General features: G+C 43.1%; 1 protein-coding gene and 1 pseudogene across 1 annotated transcript in view; one reads left to right on the top strand and one right to left on the bottom strand.

Annotated features, from left to right (window-relative positions):
- The window catches only part of LOC145413647 (uncharacterized), a 260,021-nt gene that overhangs the window by 146,877 nt on the left and 91,606 nt on the right, over positions 1-21,538 (top strand). Inside the window, exons 5-6 of the mRNA XM_080283305.1 lie at positions 3,753-3,989; positions 21,014-21,160. Of these exons, the coding sequence (XP_080139431.1) occupies positions 3,753-3,989; positions 21,014-21,160 (384 nt within the window). The remainder of the gene's footprint in view (positions 1-3,752; positions 3,990-21,013; positions 21,161-21,538) is intronic.
- On the bottom strand, positions 9,999-10,117 carry LOC145413866 (5S ribosomal RNA; annotated as a pseudogene).

The following is a 21,538-nucleotide window of genomic DNA, read 5'->3' as shown; positions in this document are numbered from 1 at the left end:
GAGATACTGAATGTCTACTGTGCCACCATTTTCTTAGTTGCCAGGAGTTCCTTGCACTGCCGCAAGTGTTTCTCTATGTCATATGTTGTCATGCCACTCCTTCCAGGGTTTGAGTCCTTGTCGTGGATGTAGGCAGTGGTGTCGTCACTCTGGGCCAGAAACTTCTTTAGTGCTTTGATGTCCAGGACACAAACCAGCTTGTCCTCCTCCTCACCATCCTTGCCACTGTCTTGTGCCTCTGCCACCTGTTCCCTTAGCTCAGTGGGGCACTCTGTGGACAGCTGCTCAGTGTGGGTCTCCAGGACCTTATGGACATCAGCCTCATCAACCTCATCAAACCATGCCTCTTGGGAGAGGTTGATGATTTCATAATGAGTACCCTCCACACTGGGAACCCAGTGTAGGAGTAGATGCACTCCAGCCGTACCTTCCTCCAGACGGCATGGAGCATTCTTACCCGAACCTCTTCCCACACTGCTGTGATGTTATCAACAGTGTTTTTGATGTTATACTTTTTCCTAAAGAAGCACACTGTCAGTCTCCCTAGAGTTGCTCACCATCTCTATTTGTTTAATTTGTTCCATGGTGTGGCAGATCTAGTGGACCCTATAGGTGGTGATTACCCTGTGATCCCTGGGCTGGAGCAATGATGTTATGTTAGGGAAGCAGGCACACCACCTTGATGTTATCTGTCCAGTCCTCTATGCCATTAACCTGTGGATTGTGCAGTTATCTTTTTTTTTTCCACCCTGTGGTGTTCAAAAAATTATTATTTTTTTTTATAAACTTGAAGATAAACATGCTGGGCATTATCTGGTGAAAAAAAAGTAATCTCCCTCTCTCTCTCTCTGTGCGTAGGGCCATGCATAAGTTTACGTGGGGGAGTAGTGGGGGAAAAAAAAAAAAAAAAGTTTTTGTTTATTATAGACTTGATAAACATCCAGGGCATCATCTGGTGAAAGGAAATTGTTTTTTTTTTTTTTTCTCTCTCTCTCTCTCTCTCTTTCTTTCTCCTTCTTTGCGTAGCACCATTTGTAAGTTTGCATGGGGGTGAAATAGTTAGCGGTGATTCATGGCCAGCACAGCCTGAGCTGTAGCTCGCAACATGATGCTACCCAGCCTGAGCTGTGGCTCTCAACGTGACGCTACCCAACCTGAGCTGTGGCTCGCAATCCATGGGTTAAGGTGGTTCAGGGCATTATTTAGCGATTTACTAGATTGTTTTGTTTGGTGTAATCACACAGGTGGGAAGACAGGTAACCTGCCATATAGGATTGGCAGAGTGTGGTGGTCATCCAAGTCCTTGTGGTTACTTTTCCAAATACATGTAACCCCCAGGCCCTCCTTAACATACCCAACCATTGCCTAGGGGTTCTTTCAGTGGTAGATGAGCGGAGGTTTTAGCTTAAGGTTCCCCTCTGCATTTGGACCAAGGAGGAGGGTGAGGCAGTCCTTGGCTGCCTTAAAGCTGGTTGCATATTGTTTTTTATTGCTAATGCAGGTTTTCAGGAGATTTGTTTCCAAAGCAGGCCCATTTTTTTTCAAAGTTAAGGACCTATTTTGGAGAGTATCTCCCCTCCTTGACGGTCACCTTCAGCTTGGCAGGGAAGGCCTCCACTGCTATGTGGTCAGCACCAACAGCTTTCCTGTGCAGATCACATGTCTAAGATCAGCCCAATCCTTAAACTGCTCGAACCACTGCTCCATTACCTACATTTCCTTCTTTTCCTTGAGATCCTTCCACAGACCAAGCACCTTTGTGCTGTGATGCTGAGGCTGCCTCACTCATTTTAGTTCGTTAACTCGCAGTGCTAGGAGGTGCTCCATATCCTTCATAATGGAATCCCTAATCTTTGTTAGGCACTTAGCACTTACAGTAGGGTGGGCATATTCTGAGCTGCAGGGAGGAGAGCCTCTCTCTCTCTCTCTTTTTTTTTTTTTTCCAGTGGAGACTGTGGACCAGGTCAGTTTAAGGGCATCTGTGATTGTGTTTGCCTCATGACCATCCTTATGGTGCTTAAAAGTATCCCTTTTAACATAAAGGGGAGAAGCTACATCTTAACCATTTTTGCCCTCAGTGCCCTTAGTAGCACCATGCTTTCCACTGGGATTAGCACCCTTGCCTGACATGTATACCAAGTCGCAGGTTTCAGTATTTCACATGAAGTTAACTCTCTACGTAACATTGCACACTGCACTGTTCATCGTGCACTTGCATTGTTATTTTGTAATTGTGATGGTGTTAAGCACACACGAGACAGCTCTGTAACACGGAGAAAGCAAGAGAGGTGATCACAGCAGTGGGACATGTGAGTGAGTGGACAAGTAACACAGGGACTTGAAAGGGGGGGCAGGAAGGAGGACTTGTGCACAGAAACCTCAGGAGAGGGGTCTGTTCCTGTAAACATGGGGTGGCCATCTTGACTCAAATGTATGACTGTTGGCTTGTGCGGATGGCAACGCATCTGCACAAGATCATTATACACAGCCATTGCAGAAATTGTTTAAGTGAATTTCATAATTATTGACCTGAAACTTGGTATAAGTTTTCATTGACTGTTATAGTGATCAATCACATACCGGATGATTGTATAGTAGGTAGTTACTGTACTGTATAGTTTTCCTTTTATGCATTCAACCCATGCATGACCCATTCACCCCATATCTGGTGCTGTCAGTGTGTCCACAGCCTGATAGTGGTAGTGATAGTATGTTTAATAATGGTATCTGTGGTAATGATAGTAGTTGTGGCGATGATAGTTGTAGAAGTGGTAGTAATGGGTATGATGGATGATTGTGATTGTCATAGTTATGGTAGATGTGGTAGTGATGCTAATTGTGGCAGTGAATGTAGAGGCAGCTAGCACAGGTAATGGTAGTGATGGCATCTGTAGTAGTGGCAATGATAGTAGCTGTTCCTTGCTTTAAACTTCCTTGATGTTACTGTCTTATGTCTGTTTTACCTCTAATGGTGAGCATGTCCTTAGAAAACATATAGGAAAGTTGTAATCATATATATATATATATATATATATATATATATATATATAAATAACAGAACGGAGGAAGGAAAAACAAATGGGGGGGAAAAAAAATAATCCATACACCAGACTACTGGTGTCCTCAGTTCATAAAATATCTGTAACAGTTAGACTTGAACAGTTGTGGGTTGAAATTTGGAGGAAAACAACTCTGGGGAAGTGAGTTCCAGAGAGATGCAGTTCAGGGAATGAAAGAATTCTGATAGGCAAAAGTTCTGCAATATGGTTGAGTGACATTCCAGTCATGAGCGCTACCAGATGCCCGTGTAGCACGAGGGAAGGCATGGAGAGGTGGCACCATGGACGCAACCTCGTCTGAGCACTTGCCAAAAAAATATCTGTAAAATAATGCAAGGGAGGCAACATTCCTTCTTACTTGCAGGGGAGGTAGTTTATATGTAATGGCAGGGTTGTTAATGATTCTAACAGCTTTATTCTGAATTTTGTCCAGTTGTCTCAATGCAACCTCTCCACAACCATTTTAGTGGGAAAGTGGCAGTCAGGCTAGACATGTGGTTAACGCAGTAGATTCTGTATATAATTATAAGTTGAAGGGGACTACTTATGCAGGTTCCATGGGCACATGGAGCTTAGTTTACACATTAGCCATGTAAGTGGAAGCTTTACTACTCTTTATAAAAAATTTTTGTTTATCTTGATGAGAACCTGGAGTGATAGTTTGGTATATAACAAATTCCTTTGTTTTAACAGAATTTAGAATCAGATAGCCTGCGTGTGGAGCCACTGGGTTATGATGAGTGTGGTTCCACGTATTGGTACTTTTATGGTACCCGCCTCTACCGTGAGGATCACTCCCGATACCACCCCCACCGCCGGAAACCAAAGGACAAAGACAAAGAAGACAAAAGAAAAAAGAAACGCAAGAAAAAAGGTCACAAGACGGATGGGAGTGATGAGGAGGCTGACTTGCCATCTCCAGTTTGGCAGGTGAGGGCAAGAGAGGATGTGGGGTTTCAGTTTTTCAGGATTGCCCCTGTATTCCCTTTAGAGGTATTTCATAAATGTGAATATCTGTAGGCAGTGTTATATGGATATATGTATATTTTCAGGAAGTTCATTTTATATACCAAGTGTATTATATTTACTTATCTGTATTTATTAATTTTTCAAATTAGGTCCATTGTAAATTGCATAAATATTGACTTTCACAGTTCCATTGCTGCCTTGAAAGCTATTGTTGCAAGTTTCCTTCAGTGTACAGCACCAGTTGTTTGCAGAAGTTACAAGATTCTTGAATACATAAGATTACAGTGAGGACTACTTGCACTGGATTTTAGGATTGGGTTTTGAAATTCATGAAGGGATACGATGAATCTGAATATCACATTGCAGTGATGGATGAATATGTAGAATATTTATGATTTTGTCTGTGAGTCTGATGTACATAGGATAACTAGAATACTGTTACATTTTATGTAAATATAAATAGTGATAAAAGAAGAATGATACACCATACAGTAGCACTATGGAAAAGAATGAAACAGTACAGTACAGGCATACCCCGGTTTAATGATGTAATTGGTTAGGTTAAACCCCATTGTTACGCGGGGTATTGTACAGTATATCGGGGTACTTTTAACATGTAATGTGGAGCGTTTACCAGCCTTGGGTTTCCCCCCAGAACAAGCCCAAAACCCACCCAAATTAGCCCCAAAACAAGTTTGAAGCCAATCTAAATGGCCTAACCACTGTCAAGGAAGCTAACCTAAGCCAAACGTCTGTAAATAACTCACTTAAACCAACAAGTAAAATCTAAAAATCTTGAAATATACGTCTGGAAAAAATATAGCTTTGTAAACTGTACCCCAAAATGACAACGTTCACCCCACCTGTGGCTAAAACACATTAATCTAAGTCTAAAAACAGTTTATAAATAAACCTAAACACACAATTTTAGTTGAAAATATCATCAAAATTGTTTAAAAATTCAAAATGCATTGTTAAACCGGGGATAGGCCATTGTTAGGCAAGGTATTGTGGTATTGCTACCCCTATCGTTAAGCCGGGGTATCGTATATTGAGGTATTTCTGTATATAATAGAAACCGACAAAATGAAGAGGAGTAGTGTTAAGCCAGTCAGGATGGATGTTAAGATTATTTTTTTTCAATGCAGCCACTTTGGTAAACACCAGACTCTTGATATTGGTGAGTCACAGCTTGGTCTATTGAATTTTGTTTGAGACTTAGGAGTATAGTTTAACGCAGTACCAAAGTGCAAGAAACACATTAATTGGTTTGTCAGAAACTGTAATCTGCACATCAGACACCTGTACTTCATGAGAGTACAATTTCACACAATTGTCTTGTCTTGCATTGATTACTGTAATGTGTTATGAACTGGTGTTCCATATAATCTGTTGGAGAAGGTTCAGTCTATGTTAAATGGGACAACAAATCTTATCATTGCTTCTATCTCTAAGAACCCCTACTGCCCCATTTCTAATTGAGTTACATAAGCTGCCAGTACAAGCTAGAATAGAAATTTAAAGTGTCATAAAACTATCAAGGATTTTATTTTTGGTATGTTAAAGTACAGGTATCTTTGCTGAAATGTTGAAAACTTCTTGTGGCACACCTGGATGTGATGTTGTTAAATGATCTTTTGTGCCACGAGGAACTGGGAGCTGTTCCTCAGTCATCTTTCTCTGATTAGTTGATTTTCTATGCAGCCCCTAGTTTATACAATAGATTGTCATTATCCATGTGATAGTTGACCTCCATTGAATCTTTTAAGGTGCAACTAATATCCTTTCTTTTTTCTGGCCATGTCTTGAGAGGCATTATGATGGATGAGTATGGTACAGGGTTTAGTTGCTGCCACTTCTGCAGATGAAATCTGAATTGTGTATGAATAGCACCACAGTTCTTTTAATTGTAATGATGCGAATGTGTTCCGAGTGCTAGTGAATTTCTTTGTGGTAGGGGTGCCCATCATCCACTCATGCAATGTAAGGATGCCTAATGATCTCTACACTGAGTGACAAGCCAAATGGTTTCCTGTACCCAGGAAACCATTTACTACACTGGGTGGTAACCACATAACCGGGGTTTTTTGCCGGGTTAAGTGTCCTCCAGATTCCCCTGTCCAAAGTCACTTAATCATGGCAGATGTTTCGGAGAGGGTCAGAGGGCCCAGTACCTTCCCAGGGTCCCAGCCAAATTGGCGGATTCACATGGCCATGTGGAATGTGAGAGGTGTGAATGAGGAGAGCAAGAGAGTGGAAGTGGCGAGTGTGTTCAAGAGTGCGAGATATGCTGTGATGGTTTTGTTTGAAACAAAGATGAAAGGGTGTGAAGTGGAGGAGTGGGAGGGTGTGAAATGTGTAAGATAGGCATGAATGGGCGAGGAAGATGCAAGGAAGGAATTGCTTTGTTGATGAATTGGGTGTGGCAGATGGAATGAGAGACTACAAATGTGTCGGTCAGAGATGTGTGCATGTAAAGTTCAAGTTTGAGAAGGTGAAAGTGGGAGTGATTGTAGCATACCCCTTGGTGATGACAGGAGTGAGATAGAGAAAGATAGGTTTTGGGATGAGGTGGATGAAGCAGTGGGAGAAATGCCCAGGAGCAATAAAGTGATAGTAATGGGTGATATGAATGGAAGAGTAGGCACTAGTCCTGAGGATGACATAATAGATTGTTATGGATTACCAGGAAAAAAATGATAATGGGAAGTGACTGAAGGATATGTGTCAGGAAAGGAGGTTGTGCATTTGTAACTCATAGGTCAAGCACAAAGATGTATGTAAATATACATGGGATAGAGGGAACAGGGATCGTGTTGAAAGGAGCTTGATTGATTACCTGCTCGTAGAGAAGTTGATGCTGGGATTGGTTGCTGGTACGAGGCCGTGAGAGGACAATGTGGAGGTCTGTCAGATCATATGATTGTGGTATGCAAGATCAAGCTGAGAGGAGTGAGACTGACCAGGAGGGAGAGGAACAGTTAGGGAGAAAGACTGAAAGTTGAGAAGCTGAGGATCAAAGAAATGGCTGATGAATACAGTACAGGACCAAAGCAGAGGAGGAGTTAGAATCAGTGAATTGGAGGGAAATGGATCTGGACCGCCTGTAGAATGCATATAGGGATTGCTTAGTTAGGAATGCTAAAGCAGTGTGTGGTGTGGCAGGAGTAACAACAAAGAAGAAAGGTACATGAGATGAAGAGGGTAAGAGGAAGAGGTGGAGGAAAAGAGGAAGTGGCTAGAGTGGTTACAGAACAGGGGTTCAACTGAAATAAGAACTTAATATTTTGAGAGAAAGAAGCATGTTAAAAGAATAGTGAAGAGGGAAAGAAAAGGAGGTAAATGATGATTGAGGAAGAAAAATGAAGCAAACTTCTCTGAAAATAGGAAGTTATTCTGGAAAGACGTGCAGGAATGTAGAAGTGACAGCAGAAAGAAATGTGAAAGTGTGAAAGATGTAAGTGGTAGATTATTAACCCATGGGGATGAAGTATGGACCAGATGGAAAAACTATTTTGAAAGCCTGATGAATGGGAAAAGAGAGATCAGAGTGACTGTAAACATGATTGGTTTTGGGGGTGTGCAGAGGAGGAATGCAGTGCCAGGAAACGTGACACTCGCACAGGCGAAGAACGCTGTGGAGCGGCTGAAAATGGGAAAGCAGCTGGGGTTGGTGAGGTGTATGCAGAGATGATTAAGTGTAGTGGAGAGAGCAGAATGAAGTGCTTGTTGGAGATATGTAAGTAGGCATGGACGAGTGAAACTGTGCCAGCAGAGTGGAAAAAGGCTGTGGTTGTACCCCTGTACAAAAATAAAGGTGAGCGAAGTGAGTGCAAGAATTATCATGGCAAAAGTGTGTTGAGTGTGGTAGGGAAGGTATATGGAAGAATTATTATAGAGGAAGTAAGAGAGATATCAGAAGTCCTAGTGCCCAGGTCTCACTACCATACAGTATTACACTCCTAACACATGCTGCATACAAAGACCCCAAAGCATGTAGGGAGAGCCCTCTCAATGTCAGAAGAGGGTGGCTTAAGGAGTGGCAGAGGATCGTTTTGTTTTGTTTCGTTTTAAAGGCTCCAACATGCTGGCATGCATTGGCCTTGGTCACCTAATGGCGGCTCTCCATGCTGCACAATCCATTGCAGCCTCCCTGTTCAGTCCCTTAACCCTGAGGTCACACTTAATGACCTCGTCCCGTGTCTTTCTCGGTCTACCCCTCACAACCCCACCCCCAATATTAACACTTCTCACCTTCCTCACCCAATTATCATCCCCCATCCTTTCCACATGTCCAAACCATCTCAATCTACCTCTCCTCATCACACCACCAATACTCTCCAGTCCAGTCCTACCTCTCAACTCTTCCATCGTAAACCCAGCCCCCCCAGTACCTTGCATGCAGGGACGCACTACACATCCACCTAATCATTATCATTTCTGTACGTCTGAGCCAGCAAATATCCTCCTCCTTTACTGCCCAGGTCTCACTACCATACAGTTACACTCCAAACACATGCTGCATACAAAGACCCCTTAGCTCGTAGGGAGAGCCCTCTCAATGTCAGAAGAGGCAGCAGCTCCCTGAACTTCTTCCAACCACTTCTCACCCTAGCCACAGAGCTAGCTCCAGCCCCACCTCCAGCACACAACATGTCTCCCAAATAACAAAACTCTTCCACACACTCAAGAGATTCACCAGCAAGTTCAATCCTTTCACACATGACAATCTCCACCTGCTCTTCCCGACACGCCGTACACATAAAATCAGAATTATCACGCAGTCTACCTCTGATACCACTACATCTCTTATGCACCCATTTATCACACACACCGCACAAGATGGAATTACTTCCCACGCCCTTGTGGCAAACTGCACATGGCCACTCTCCCTCGTCTTTGACAGTACTGCCACCAACCCTAGATATCATCACTTTCGTTTTATCTGCATTTGCCCTTAAGCCCTTGTTCCCCATACCATCTCTCCACTTCCTAAACCTTTCCTCCGCCTCCCATTCGTTCTCTGCAATCAATACCAAATCATCAGCATACAACATCTCCCACGGGAGTCCGTTTCTAAAGTCACATGATTGGGCTTTAAGTACCATGATAAACAACAAAGGACTCAAAACTCACCCCTGATGCACACCAACATTCATGGAAAACTCATCACTCAAATCTCCATTCACTCTTACCTGGGTGCGAACACCCACACACACAGCCATAACCACCCTAACCAGCCACTCCTCCAAGCCAAGCTTTCTCATTGCCCACTTCACCACCTCTCCAGGGACTCTGTCAAAGGCCTTTTCCAAATCAACAAAAACAAAATACAGATCCCTTCTCCTACCGATATATTTTTCCGGAAGCTGTCGAACAATGAATATTTTCATCAGTGGTCCCCCTACCTGGCTTAAACCCAAACTGCAACTCATCAATATTCACCCTTTCTCTAATCATACCTTCTAAAACTCTCTCCATTACCTTCATTATCTGATCTAAAAGCTTTATACCTCTATAATTTCCTCTTTCCAGGGCATCACCCTTCCCTTTATACACATTTACAATTACACTCTTCAGCCAGTCATCTGGGACAACACACTCATAAATAATCCTATTTATCAGGTCAGTGACTAACCTCACCCCTATATCTCCGGAGGCCTTCATTTCAGCAGTCAACCCAGACACACCTGCTGCCTTCCCCACCTTCATCCTGCCTATTGCCTCACTCACAGTAGCAGCATCAGTCAAAGGCTAAGGGCCAAACACTGGATCTGCTGGCTCCAAACCTTCTCTGTCCCAGTCAAATTCCTCATTCAGCAACCAGCTATAATGCTCTGTCCATTTCATTCATTCATTGCCAGACGCCATGTATCCCAAACGGGGTGGCCAAGGGCTTAGAGTTAATTGTTTTACAGGGAGGGGCACTAATCCTCCACCAACCCCACTTGACACGTAGGGAGAACGTTATGCCAACAGCATCTGGTGTTCCCAGGCGGTCACCCATCCAAGTACTAACCAGACCCAACGTTGCTTAACTTCGCTGATCGGACGGGAAGCGGTGTACTCAACGTGGCTCTGCCCATGCATCTTTAATATCCTCACTGTTCACCACTACCCTTCCTTCATTATTCTTCACACACTGCTTACCTATAATATCCCGATTATCTCTCTTCACATGATTTGCCACCTTAAATATCATATTTTTCCTTTCCCCATGATTTAGGTTATCAAGTACAAGTCTCTGTGACTCAGACTTCGCCTTGTATACCTCTCTTCTAGCCCTATGCTTGGCAGCCAAGTATTCCTCCTTGTTACCACCCTTCTTCCATTCCCGGAAAAGCGTTTTTTTCTCCTTAACTGCAGCTTCTACACCCTCATCCCACCATTTCTTTATGTCTTGGTGGTCCTCTTGTCCAACCATTTCTTTATGTCTTGGTGGTCCTCTTGTCCAACCATTTCTTTATGTCTTGGTGGTCCTCTTGTCCAACCATTTCTTTATGTCTTGGTGGTCCTCTTGTCCAACCATTTCTTTATGTCTTGGTGGTCCTCTTGTCCAACCAACCACATGTTACATCAGTAACTCTCAAGAGATTGTTCTTGAGGGCTCTGTACTGTTCATTAATGCCTCTGTCTACAGCTCCCTGTTCATCCACCACTCTCCTCATCTTGCTATAGAAGGCATCGCTTACTACTTGGTTTTTCAGCTTTCATATTTTCCCCCTAGGTACATAAGTCCTCTCTTTCATCACTCGTTCTTTAAGCACCATATCACAAATCAATAGTTTGTGCTGCTGCACACACTCCTCACTTCCTGTAACTTTAACATCCCTCACTAACCTCCTATCAGCCCTCCTAACCAAAAAATAATCTATCTGACTGCTGTTTCCCCCAGACTCATATGTAATTAACCTACTCTCTCTTTTCCTAAAATGTATGTTGCACACAATCATGTCCGTTGCTTCCCCAAACTCGAGTACCCTTTCCCCCTCCGTATTCCTTATACCATACGCACATCCCCCATGTACTCCTTCATAACCTTGAGCTGCTTCACCTACATGACCATTTAAGTCCCCTCCCAAAACCACTATCTCATCATCCCGCATACCACCTACTACACGTATTAAATCATCCTAAAATCTATCTTTCTCTGCTTCATCCAATCCTGCCTGTGGAGCATATGCCGATCAAATATGTGTGGATCAAATATTTGCAGTGAGACAGATAGTGGAGAAGATTTGTGAGAAGGACTATAAGGTGTTTGTGACATTTATGGATCTGGAAACAGAGAGGGATTGTGGAAGGTTTTGCACATGTATGGTGTAGATGGTAAACTGCTAGGTGCCGTCAAGAGTTTTTATGATGGTAGTGAGGCATGTGTAAGGGTAAATGGGCATTTATGTGAATGGTTCATGTGACAAGGTTATGTGATGTCCCCATGGTTGTTCAATACATATATGGATGGGATGATAAGAGAAGAAAAAACACAAGTAATGGAGAGAGGGATAATGTTGGTAATAGTAGTAATAGTTGTTCCCTAGGCAGTCTGGCCGAACAGTCCCGAGTCCCTTAGGAAGGCCATGGCTGAGACCGAGCTTTCCCACAGAGCTCTCAAAGAGTGTATGTTGCGTTGTTGGCATAGGTGATTGTGTGCAATGCAGTCTTCCATAATGTGCTTAATAGTATGGGGTGCTTTGTTGCATCCTGGACAGGCATCAGCGACTGAGTCATCCAGCCTCTTCTGGTAGCTTAAGAGGGCTGGATGGTGCCCACATCTCAGCCTGGCCAGGTGGACCCTGTCCTCACGAGGAAGATAGGATTCAGAAGGGTGGATGTCAGGAGGCCGTGCATGCAGCTGTGTGTTGTCTTTAAGTGACTGAATGGAGCGGCGAGTGATCTGAGTGTGGATATGCTTCTGGAAGCTGGTCTGAGGTGGGCGAGGGGGGAGAGATGACAGTATTTGTGTATGGTATCGTGTGCTAGGTGTTGTTTTGATGTTCCTTGGTGTGGGTGGATGTGCTGCCTTGTACTGTAGTGGATGTTGTGGGTTTGTGGAGGCTGCAGCAAGAAACTGGGTGCCTCTCATGTCTAAGTGATCCTTGACTTTGAGGATTTGGTTTCTTCATGTAGGTGGTCTGTGGGTGTAGTAGCTGTGCAGCCTGTGATTATTTTTAGGGCCTTGTTCTGTATGGTCTGTAGAGTGTTGTAGTGTGTTTTGGTGAGGTTAGAAGCCCAGGCAGGACTTGCATAATTCATCACTGAACATATGTATTGTTTGTATACTGTGGTGGTGGTTTCTTTGTTGTGTCCGAATGTTGTATGGGCAAGTGACCTCAAGGCATTGAGTCTTGGTGTTATTTTATTTTTAATGTTTGTGATGTGTTGTTTAAATGACATTAATGTATTGTATGTTACACAAAGGATTTTGTGTTTGTGTGTGTGTGTGTGTGTGTGTGTGTGGTAGGGGAGTGTTGTTTATGGTGAGATGTGGGATGTGACTGTGTTCTGCTGTCCAGTTTGTGAGAAGAGTCACTGTAGATTTGGCTGGGGCTATTTTGAGCCTGTTTGTGGTGAACCATTCATGTAGTGTGTTGAGGTAAGGTTGAATGATGTGTGCAGCCGTGTTTGCATTTTGGTGCGTACATGTAAATGTTATATCATCTGCATAGGAAGCTATGTGTATCTGTGGTGTGTGGGGTGTGGGTACGTTGTGCATGTATAGGTTAAAGAGTGTAGGGAACAAAACAGATCCTTGGGGGACGCTGTTTGTGAAGTTTCTGATGTTAGAAGACTGACCAGCAAATGTTACGTGTGCACATCTGCCTGCTAAGTAGTTTGCCAGCCATCTTTTTGTGTTATTGTGCATGTTTGTGTTGAGTATTTTGTCTGTGAGGTTGTGGTGGGGGATGGCATCAAAAGCTTTGCTAATGTCTAGCGTGATTAGGATTGTTCTGTGTGGTGGCCTAGCTGAATTCATGCCATCGAATACTCTCTGTGTAAGATCTTTAAGAAGGGTGTTTGTGGAGTGTAGTGCCCTAAAGCCATGTTGTGACTGGGCTAGGGGAATGTGAGGTGTGACTAGTTGTAGTACCAGTCGTTCAGTGACTTTAGAGGGGGTGCAGAGGAGTGTGATGGGGCGGTGTGAGGAGGGTAACGTGGGGTCTTTGTTGGGTTTTGGGATAGTGATGATATTGCCATGTTTCCAGATGTTGGGTATTATGTTGTGTGAGTAGCTGTAGTTTGATATGTTGGTGAGTGCTTGTATGCCTTGTGGTCCTAGGTGTTTAAGGTGAATGTTGCTTATGTTGTCTGGTCCACAGGCAGATGAGTGCATGAGGTTGATAATGATGTGCTTCGTCTGGTTGTAAGTGAAAGGTGCGTAGTCTGGGTCTGTGGGGAACTGTCTCTTATGATGGATGATACGTTGGTTTTCGGGATGGGGGTTTAGATGGCTGACTTGTGAAAAGTGATTGATGAGAGTGTTTGCTTGTTGTTTGTATGAGGGTATGGTGTCTGTTGTTGTGATGGCAGCATGTGAATGTGTGGTGTTGCTGTTGGAAAGTGTGATGCTGTTTAGTGTTTTGTAGAGTTTGCTGGTTTGTTTTGTGGTCAAGTGTTTGGAGGTAATTTTTCCAGTTTAGTGTTTGTTGTTCTGATATTTTATTGTTTATTTGAGTGTTGAGTTCTTGTATTTGTTGTACAGTGTCTTGTGTATGGGGTGTCGGGGAGTGTCGCAGTGTTCCCGTTGTCTGATGAGGCCTTGAATTTCTGGTGTGAAGTTGGGGTTGTCTCTCTTTCTGTTGCCTCTAGGGATGTGTCTTTTGTCTGCGTTTTGTATAATTGTATTGAAAGTGTGCACAGCGGTGTTGATGTTTGTGATTGGTGTAGTGTTGATGTTTGTGATGGGTGTACTGTTTAGTGTTTTGAGATGTTTTTCTGTTTCAGTTACAAAGGCCTCCCAGTTGGCTCTCTTATAATTAGTTTATGTGTGTTTGTGGCCAGCTGGGGCGATTCTGGTTTTGGTAGTGATGATGATTGGGAGGTGATCAGAACCTAGGGTTTTGACCACTCTCCATGATGTAGTGGGGGTGAGGGTTGGGGAGCAGAAGGTGATGTCTGGAGATGATGGGAGGAAAAGGGCTTGGTGTGGGATATGGGTATGTTGGTCTAGACTGTTTAGTATGAAAAGGTGGTCTGTCTGGGATTGTAGTACCAGCCCTCTGTCAGTGTCAGGTTTGTTGATAATGTTGGTAATGAATGGTGATGGATGGAATATCTCACATTTGTTGTATGCTGATGATGCTGTGCTGCTTGCAAATACTGGACAAGAGCTTGGTAGACTAGTGCATAGTTTTGCTGTGTGCATCGTGCCTTGAGTGTAAATGTAGAAAAGAGTAAAGTGATGGTAATTGAGAAAGAAGGTGACTCCCAGTGTGAAGCTACAATGAATGGCGAGAGACTGGAATTGGTGAGAGAGTTCAAATACCTGGGTACAGCAATAGAAAAGAGAGAAAAATGTGCAAAAGAAGTTGAAAGTAGAGGGACACAAGGAAGGAAGGTGGCTGGTGCTATGAAGGCCTTTGATAAGAAACAGAGGCTTGAGTGTTGCATTTGCTCAAGGCTTACATGAAGGAGTTTTAGTGCCATCTTTAACATATGGATGTGAAACTCTTCTGTGGCATGAAAATGAAAAGTCAAGAGTGAGAGCAGTGGAGATGGGACTGCTGAGGAATGTATGTGGAGTGCAGAGAGTGGATAGGATACGAAATAATGTGATTCGTGAAAGATGCGGAGTGAGGAGGTCTGTGGACACCTAAATTGAAGAGAGTGTACTGAGATGGTATGGTCATGTGGAGAGAATGGATAAGATAGAGTGGTGAAAAATGTATATCTGAAATTTGAAAGAGAGAGGAGGCGAGGTAGGCCAAGAAGAAGGTGGAGGAATATGGTGGATGAGTATATGAGGAAGAGAGGTATGGAAACTGGTCACACTAGGGGACTGACAAGAGATGTGAGAAGAAGTGCATGATCAGGGATTTGGCACCTTTTTTTAACATGACTTCATTCGGATTGACTCTATCGAATACGTTTGTGTGAAGCTACAGTATACAGTATGTTGAAAGTTGTTGGGGTATCAGATAGAGCCAGGATTCCTGGGGCTTGAATGATGAGTCAGTGGAAGTTTGGCCCATTGGAATAGGCAGACTTTGGCTGCCTGGATGTTGCTGCTCCTCACCCTGCCCCAGGGTGGGAAAGGAGGTCCAAATGATGATGATAATGATGATGTCATAGTTATTATTGTATTATTGTTATATTATTATTATTATTATTATAATGTGGGAGGTGGGGGTGTTCACCATCCACTCACTTGATGTAGTGCTGCTCTCAGGTGTCTGTCTTTTCCTTTCCTCCTTCCTTCTTTCTTTCCTTCCTCTTCTGTCTCTTTGCTTCATTCTTTCCTTGTCCTTCACCAATGGGTGACTTTACCCTACCTCTTCTGTCAATCTTTCCTTCATTCTTTCCTGTTCCTTCTGCCTATGGGTGACTCTACACTGAGTGACAAGCCAAATAACAGGAAACCATTTACTATGCTGGGTGGTAACCATATAACCAAATTGTGGTGCCTGGTGGTTTAGTGGGTAATTATGGCATTCCAAACAGATTGAGCTGGTTCAGGTTTATATCCAAGGGGTGGTTCAGGTTTATATCCAAGGGGTGGTTCAGGTTTATATCCAAGGGATGGTTCAGGTTTATATCCAAGGGATGGTTCAGGTTTATCCAAGGGGTGGTTCGGGTTTATTGCTTATGTAATGCTACTCAGGGATGGGTGAGGCTGGTCACTCTCATCTTAAAAAATGTCAGGACCATCTGCCTAGCCTCAAGCTTCTACACTCCTCATGGGACAATGTAGGATTGGATGATGGATGGATTATTATTATTATTATTATTATTATTATTATTATTATCATCATTAGTGGTAGGTGGGGGCGCTCACCATCCACTCATTCAGTGTAGTGCTGCTTTGGGTGTCTGCCCTTTCCTCTCCTCCATCCTTCCTCGTCTGTCTTTCTTTCCTTCACTCTTTCCGCTTTCTTTTGCCTGTAGGTGACTTTACACTCCTGTCTTTCTTTCCTTCATTCTTTCCTCTTCCTTCTGTCTGTGGTAACTCTACACTGAGTGACAAGCCAAATGATTTCCTGTACCCCAGGAAACCATTTACTACGCTGGGTGGTAGCTATATAACCAAATTGTGGCACCTGATGGTTTAGTGGATAATTAAGGCGCTCCAATCGGATTGAGCCTGTGCAGGTTTATATCCAAGGGGTAGTTGGTGTTTATTGCTCATGTAATGCCACTCAGGTATGAGTGAGGCTGGTCACTCTCATCTTAATTGTGAGGACCAACTTGCCTAGCCCCGGGTTCCTATGCTTCTCATGGGGCGACATGGGATTGGATGATGGATGGATGGATTATTATTACCGTATTATTATTGTTTTCTGTAATGTTATTGATAGGTGGGGGCTTCCATCATCCATTCACTTAATATAGTGCTGCATTCAGGTGACTATACACTGAGTGACAAAGCAAATGGTTTTTGAAGATCAGGAAACCATTTACAATTGATGTCTGGTGGTTTAATGGGTTTAGTCACTTCATCTGGAATGAAACTGTGAGGGTTTACATCTGAGGGAGAGCTGGAGTTTATTGCGCACATAATACCACTCAGGGGTGAGTACGTCTGGTCACTCTCACCTTAAATGTCGGGGCTGAGTGGTCAAGCCTTGGACTTCTATGCTTCTGAAGAGGCAAAAAAGGAATGGGTGGTAGTTGGATTGAATAATATTATTATTTTTACAATTTATGTGCAGACAGCTGATAAATATACTGGAAATGAAAGGCAGGAATTGAAGTTTGTCCATTGTTGTTGAAACTTGGGTGATATAGTGGTTAATACACCCCAGGGGTTGGTGGGGGTGACCAACATCCACTTAGCATAGTGATACTCTATTTTAGGGTAAATTTATATTTAGTGACAAGCCAAATGATGTCCTGTAAACCAGGAAATTATTTAATACACTGCATGGTAATCCTATAACCATCCAATACATGTTCCCTACGTGCCAACCAGTGGGTTGGTGAAAGGTTAATGCTGCTTCCCGGAAAACAGCTAACTAAAAGTACAAACGAAATGCCTTTGACCAGGACAGACCAACAGATGACCACCAAGGACTGGACTAAGGACATGATAAGGATTACAACATGGAATGTAAGGGGTTCGAATGATGAAGCGAAAGAGAGAGAGATGGTGCATGAGGGTGCAAGAGTGGACGTATGTGGATTGACTGAGACTAAATGGAGAGGTGAGAGAGTGGGAGTATGGATGGGGTGTATGCGCTGGAGTAGGTGAGAATGAGAGGACAAATAAGGTGTATATTTTGTTGTGTGCAAGAGATGGAAGGAGAGTATAAGAGATTATGGATCAGTTGGCTCAAGGATTGTGTGAGCAAGATTGAAAGTAGGAATACAGATGTGGGTGATTGTGTGTGTATGCACCAGTGCAAGATCGTGCAAGCGTGAAAGAAGAGTTCTGGGCGAATGTAGAAGCATGCATGGAAAAGTGAGAGAGTGTTTTTGATTGGAGATATGAATGGAAAATTAGGGAATGTGAAGGTGGATGAAGTAGTTGGTGAGTTGGGTGTGCCTGCAGATGAGGATGAGAAGGGCAGTGCTCTGGTGGACATTTGTGCGGGGAGGGGGTGATAGCCAATACCCTCTTTAGGCACAAAATAATCCGTGGGTATATGTGCAGGTGATGAGAAAGGTGGATGGTGAATTGAATGAATGGAGGCAGTGATTGATCATGTGTGTGTGGAAGAGAAAATGAGAAGGTGTGTAATGGATGCAAGAGCATACAGAGGTTGGGGGAGTGGACTTTCTGACCACCTCTTGATGGTGGTCAAAGTCAAGGTACAAATGCAATTGATGAACAGGAGGAGGAAAGGACAGGAGGTAGTAGTCTGTACAAAGAGGGTAGAAAGGTTTCAAGAGGATGGAAAAAAAAGCTGAACATCAAAGAGAAGTGGAGGAGCGATTGGGTAAATATGATTTGGAGCAAGTGGGGAGGTGGAAGGTGTGGGCAAGATATTGATAGAAGAAATCTGTGCAGAATGTAAGGTGGTGTGTGGGGTGAAGAGAATACAAAACGAGATGCAAAGAACAGCATGGTGGAATGAAGGGATGAGACAAGCTGTGATGCAAAAGAAGAAAGCATATAGTGAGTAGATGGAAGCAGAAGCATGGAGGAAGTTGAGAGATGGAAGAGAGAGTTATATGTAGAGAGGATTAGAGAGGTGAAAAGATTAGTTAGAGAGAGTAAGAAGAGTGGATGAGGAATTTGGAAGGATTTTGAGTATAAAGTGGAGGAAGTGTAAGAAAATGTTCTGGAAAGGGGTAAAGAAAGTTAGACAGGGTGATAAAGATGTTAGTAGGGGAGTGAATGATAAAAATGGTAAATTGATAGTGGAGAAGGGAGAATAAGTGAGCAGATGGAAAGAACACTTTAAGGAACAGTTAAATCTAGTGAATGAAAGTATTGTGAGTATAAGTGGCTGGGAGAAGGAGGAAGGTGAGAAAGGAGGAAGAGATCAGTAGGATGGAAGTAGTGGAAGCAGTGAAGAAAGCCAAAATGAGGAAAGCCCTAGGAATGGATGGAGTGTGTGGTGAAATGATGAAGCATGAGGGAGAGATAGTTCAGTAGTAGAATGAATATGGAAGATATACAGATTGGCCTTGGAGGAAGGTAGAGTCCTGGAGGATTGGAGGTCAGGTATGCTGTAATTATTCCCCTGTTCAAAGGAAAAGGGGAAAAAAGAAGTGTGTGGTAATCATAGGGGCATTTGCCTTCTTAGTGTAATAGGAGAAGTACAAGTATATGATAGGATACAGTACTTATTGACAGAGTTAGGGAAAAACCAGAGGAATTAGTTTGAGAAGAACACGGAGGGTTTAGGAAAGGAAGAGGTTGTGTAGATTAGATATTCATCCTTAGGTCATCAGTGGAAAAGTTTCTAGAGAAGGGAAAGAAGTTGTATGCACCCTTCATAGATATGGTGAAATCATATGACAAAGTGGATAGGCAAGGAACGTGGAAAATATTAACCCGTTAACTGCTCATGATGGTTTTTTTGGAGGTGGCCGTGGTGCGCAGACATAGGGGTGAAAATGAAATTTCCCAAAGGCCTAATTTTGTCTTAGGAATTGAGAGAACACATGCCAAAGTATATAGTATCGAAATATTAGCTCAATATTTACCTTGGTAACGCCATGGATGAACATCAAAATGTCTGATTCCCTATTGGAATGTATGGTTTTCGTTTTCTTTTTTGGTTTCAGTTTTGAAGGCTCAAACATGCTTGCATGGGCCTTGGTCACCATGGCACCATATTTGAAATTCACCTGTGCAGCCAGGGTTGTATTGACCAGTCGCACTCGGAACAGCCCAGGCTGTATAGAGCAGTTAACGGGTAAAGAAAATGAGTATATGGAGTAAATGGGAAGCTGTTGAATGCCGTGAAGAGTATGTTTGAGGATGCTAAAGTTGTGTGGATGGTGAACTGAGTGAATTTTTCTATTTGAGTATTTGATTGAAACAGGGATGTTTCTTGTTTCCATGGTTTTTCAGTGTGTATACAGATGGGGTTATAAAAGAGGTACAAGGTAGAGCAGTGGATGTTGGAGCAGCCCTAATAAGAGAGAGTAATGTTCGGAAACTTCCTCTACTGTCGTTTGCAGGTGATACTGTACTGTTAAGTGAAGACAAAAGGGAACAGCAAAGCTTGGTGAATGAGTTTGGGAGAGTATGTAAGAAATGGAACCTAAAGGCAAAGGTAGGGAAGAGTAAAGTTATGGTCTTCGAGAGAAATGAAGTCACTGAATGTACGGTGAGGTTGGATTGTGAGGAAATGGAAAATGTGAGTGCATTTAAGTTCTTGGGTAATATGATGAGTAATGATGGAAGTTTGGAGGGTGAAGTGCTTGATAGGGGACAACAGGGAAGAAAGGTTGCCGATTTGTTGAAGGCAGTGATAAGAAATAGGGAAGTGAGCATGAAAGTAAAAAAGTTGCTGTATGTTAGTATTGTGATGCCTGCTCAAATGGATGGAAGCGAAGCTTGGACCTTGTTGGAAGGACGCAAGTCAAGAGTGAGAGCAGTGGAAATTAGTTATTTGATAGGAGCATGTGGAGTTACATGGACTTACAGACTGACAAATGAAGAAGTGAATAAAACGTAGTGAAGTGGATGTAGATGTGATAGAGAATGTTAGGAGAAATACATTGAGATGGTTTGGCCATGTGGAGAGGATGGAGAGTGAGAGACTAACATGGAGAGTGTATGGGAGTGTGGTGGAGGGGAGAGAGGGAGGCAAAGGCTGAGGATAAGATGGAGGGATGGAGTGAAGACGTATATGAGAGAGGGGGATGTGGGCTGGGGGGAGGGCAGTGGAATGGCAAGGGACAGGACGACATGGAAGTGATTTGTTTGTGGCCACCCCTTATGGGATTAAGACATCTGCCAATAGATAGATAGAAGGGTAGGTAGTAATGGTTTTCTGCAATTTTGAGTCTTAAAATGTGACTGTAGGCTTTTCAGTCATGTGATGCCATCAGCGGAAGTAGGCTGGTCATTATTGCCTAATTGTTGCCAAACCTCAGGCCCCTGTTCATCAAAGGAGGTAAAATGGGTTTGGCTGTCACTGTTTTTTATTTCAGATAAAAACCCAGGGTTTATGTGGAGGCAGGGTGCCATGAAGTAGAGCTAGGATTTGAATGATGAGTGAATGAATGTCTGGCCCATTTCACCAGGCATGCTGTTGATTGTTCTCTCTCTCCTTGATTAGGTGGGGAAAAAAGGTAATGGTGATGAGTTGAAAAGTAAGGCCTTTGGTTTGTCCATTCATTTCAGAACTGTGATTCCACTTTAACAGGTTCAGTGTTTTTCCGAGGATGATTGGAACAAGCTAGCAGAGGAGTTTAGGGAGTCAGTTGAATCCCGACTTGAGCGTAGCTTGTACCACACTCTCCGTGATGACTTCCTACCAGAGATTCCACGCTTATTTCAAGAGAAGGAGAAGGTGAGTTGATGCCCAAACTGTTTATTCAGGATCACCACAACCCAGTTTCCCCACTTTTAGATGGGATACTTAGGTTGAACCACGTTTCTTGTTACTGATCTGTTTGCTGTGTATGGCATGTTTTATATTTTCTGTATTCTACCTCAGTACTGTGTGTCAGTATGTGGGAAAAAGTTAAGAATCATGATGGTATTAATGGTATTATATTGCTGATATAAATAAATGGTGTGAAAGTTTACATATTCACAGATGTTAATATTCTTTTATATGAATGCAGATAGTTAACAGATTTTTAACTCTGATGTTATCAGTACTTTCAGGTTATCCAATGTAATTGTGTTTTTGGTATAACTAGGTTTGAGAAATGGGGGTTGGGGG

Source organism: Coenobita brevimanus, chromosome 97 (genome assembly GCF_032717465.1).
Source record: "Coenobita brevimanus isolate Jiangsu-jjx chromosome 97, ASM3271746v2, whole genome shotgun sequence".
In the NCBI taxonomy this organism is placed as follows: Eukaryota; Metazoa; Arthropoda; class Malacostraca; order Decapoda; family Coenobitidae; genus Coenobita; species Coenobita brevimanus.
Note: the sequence above shows the minus strand (reverse complement) of the source record. Positions and strands in the feature narration are given on the sequence as shown.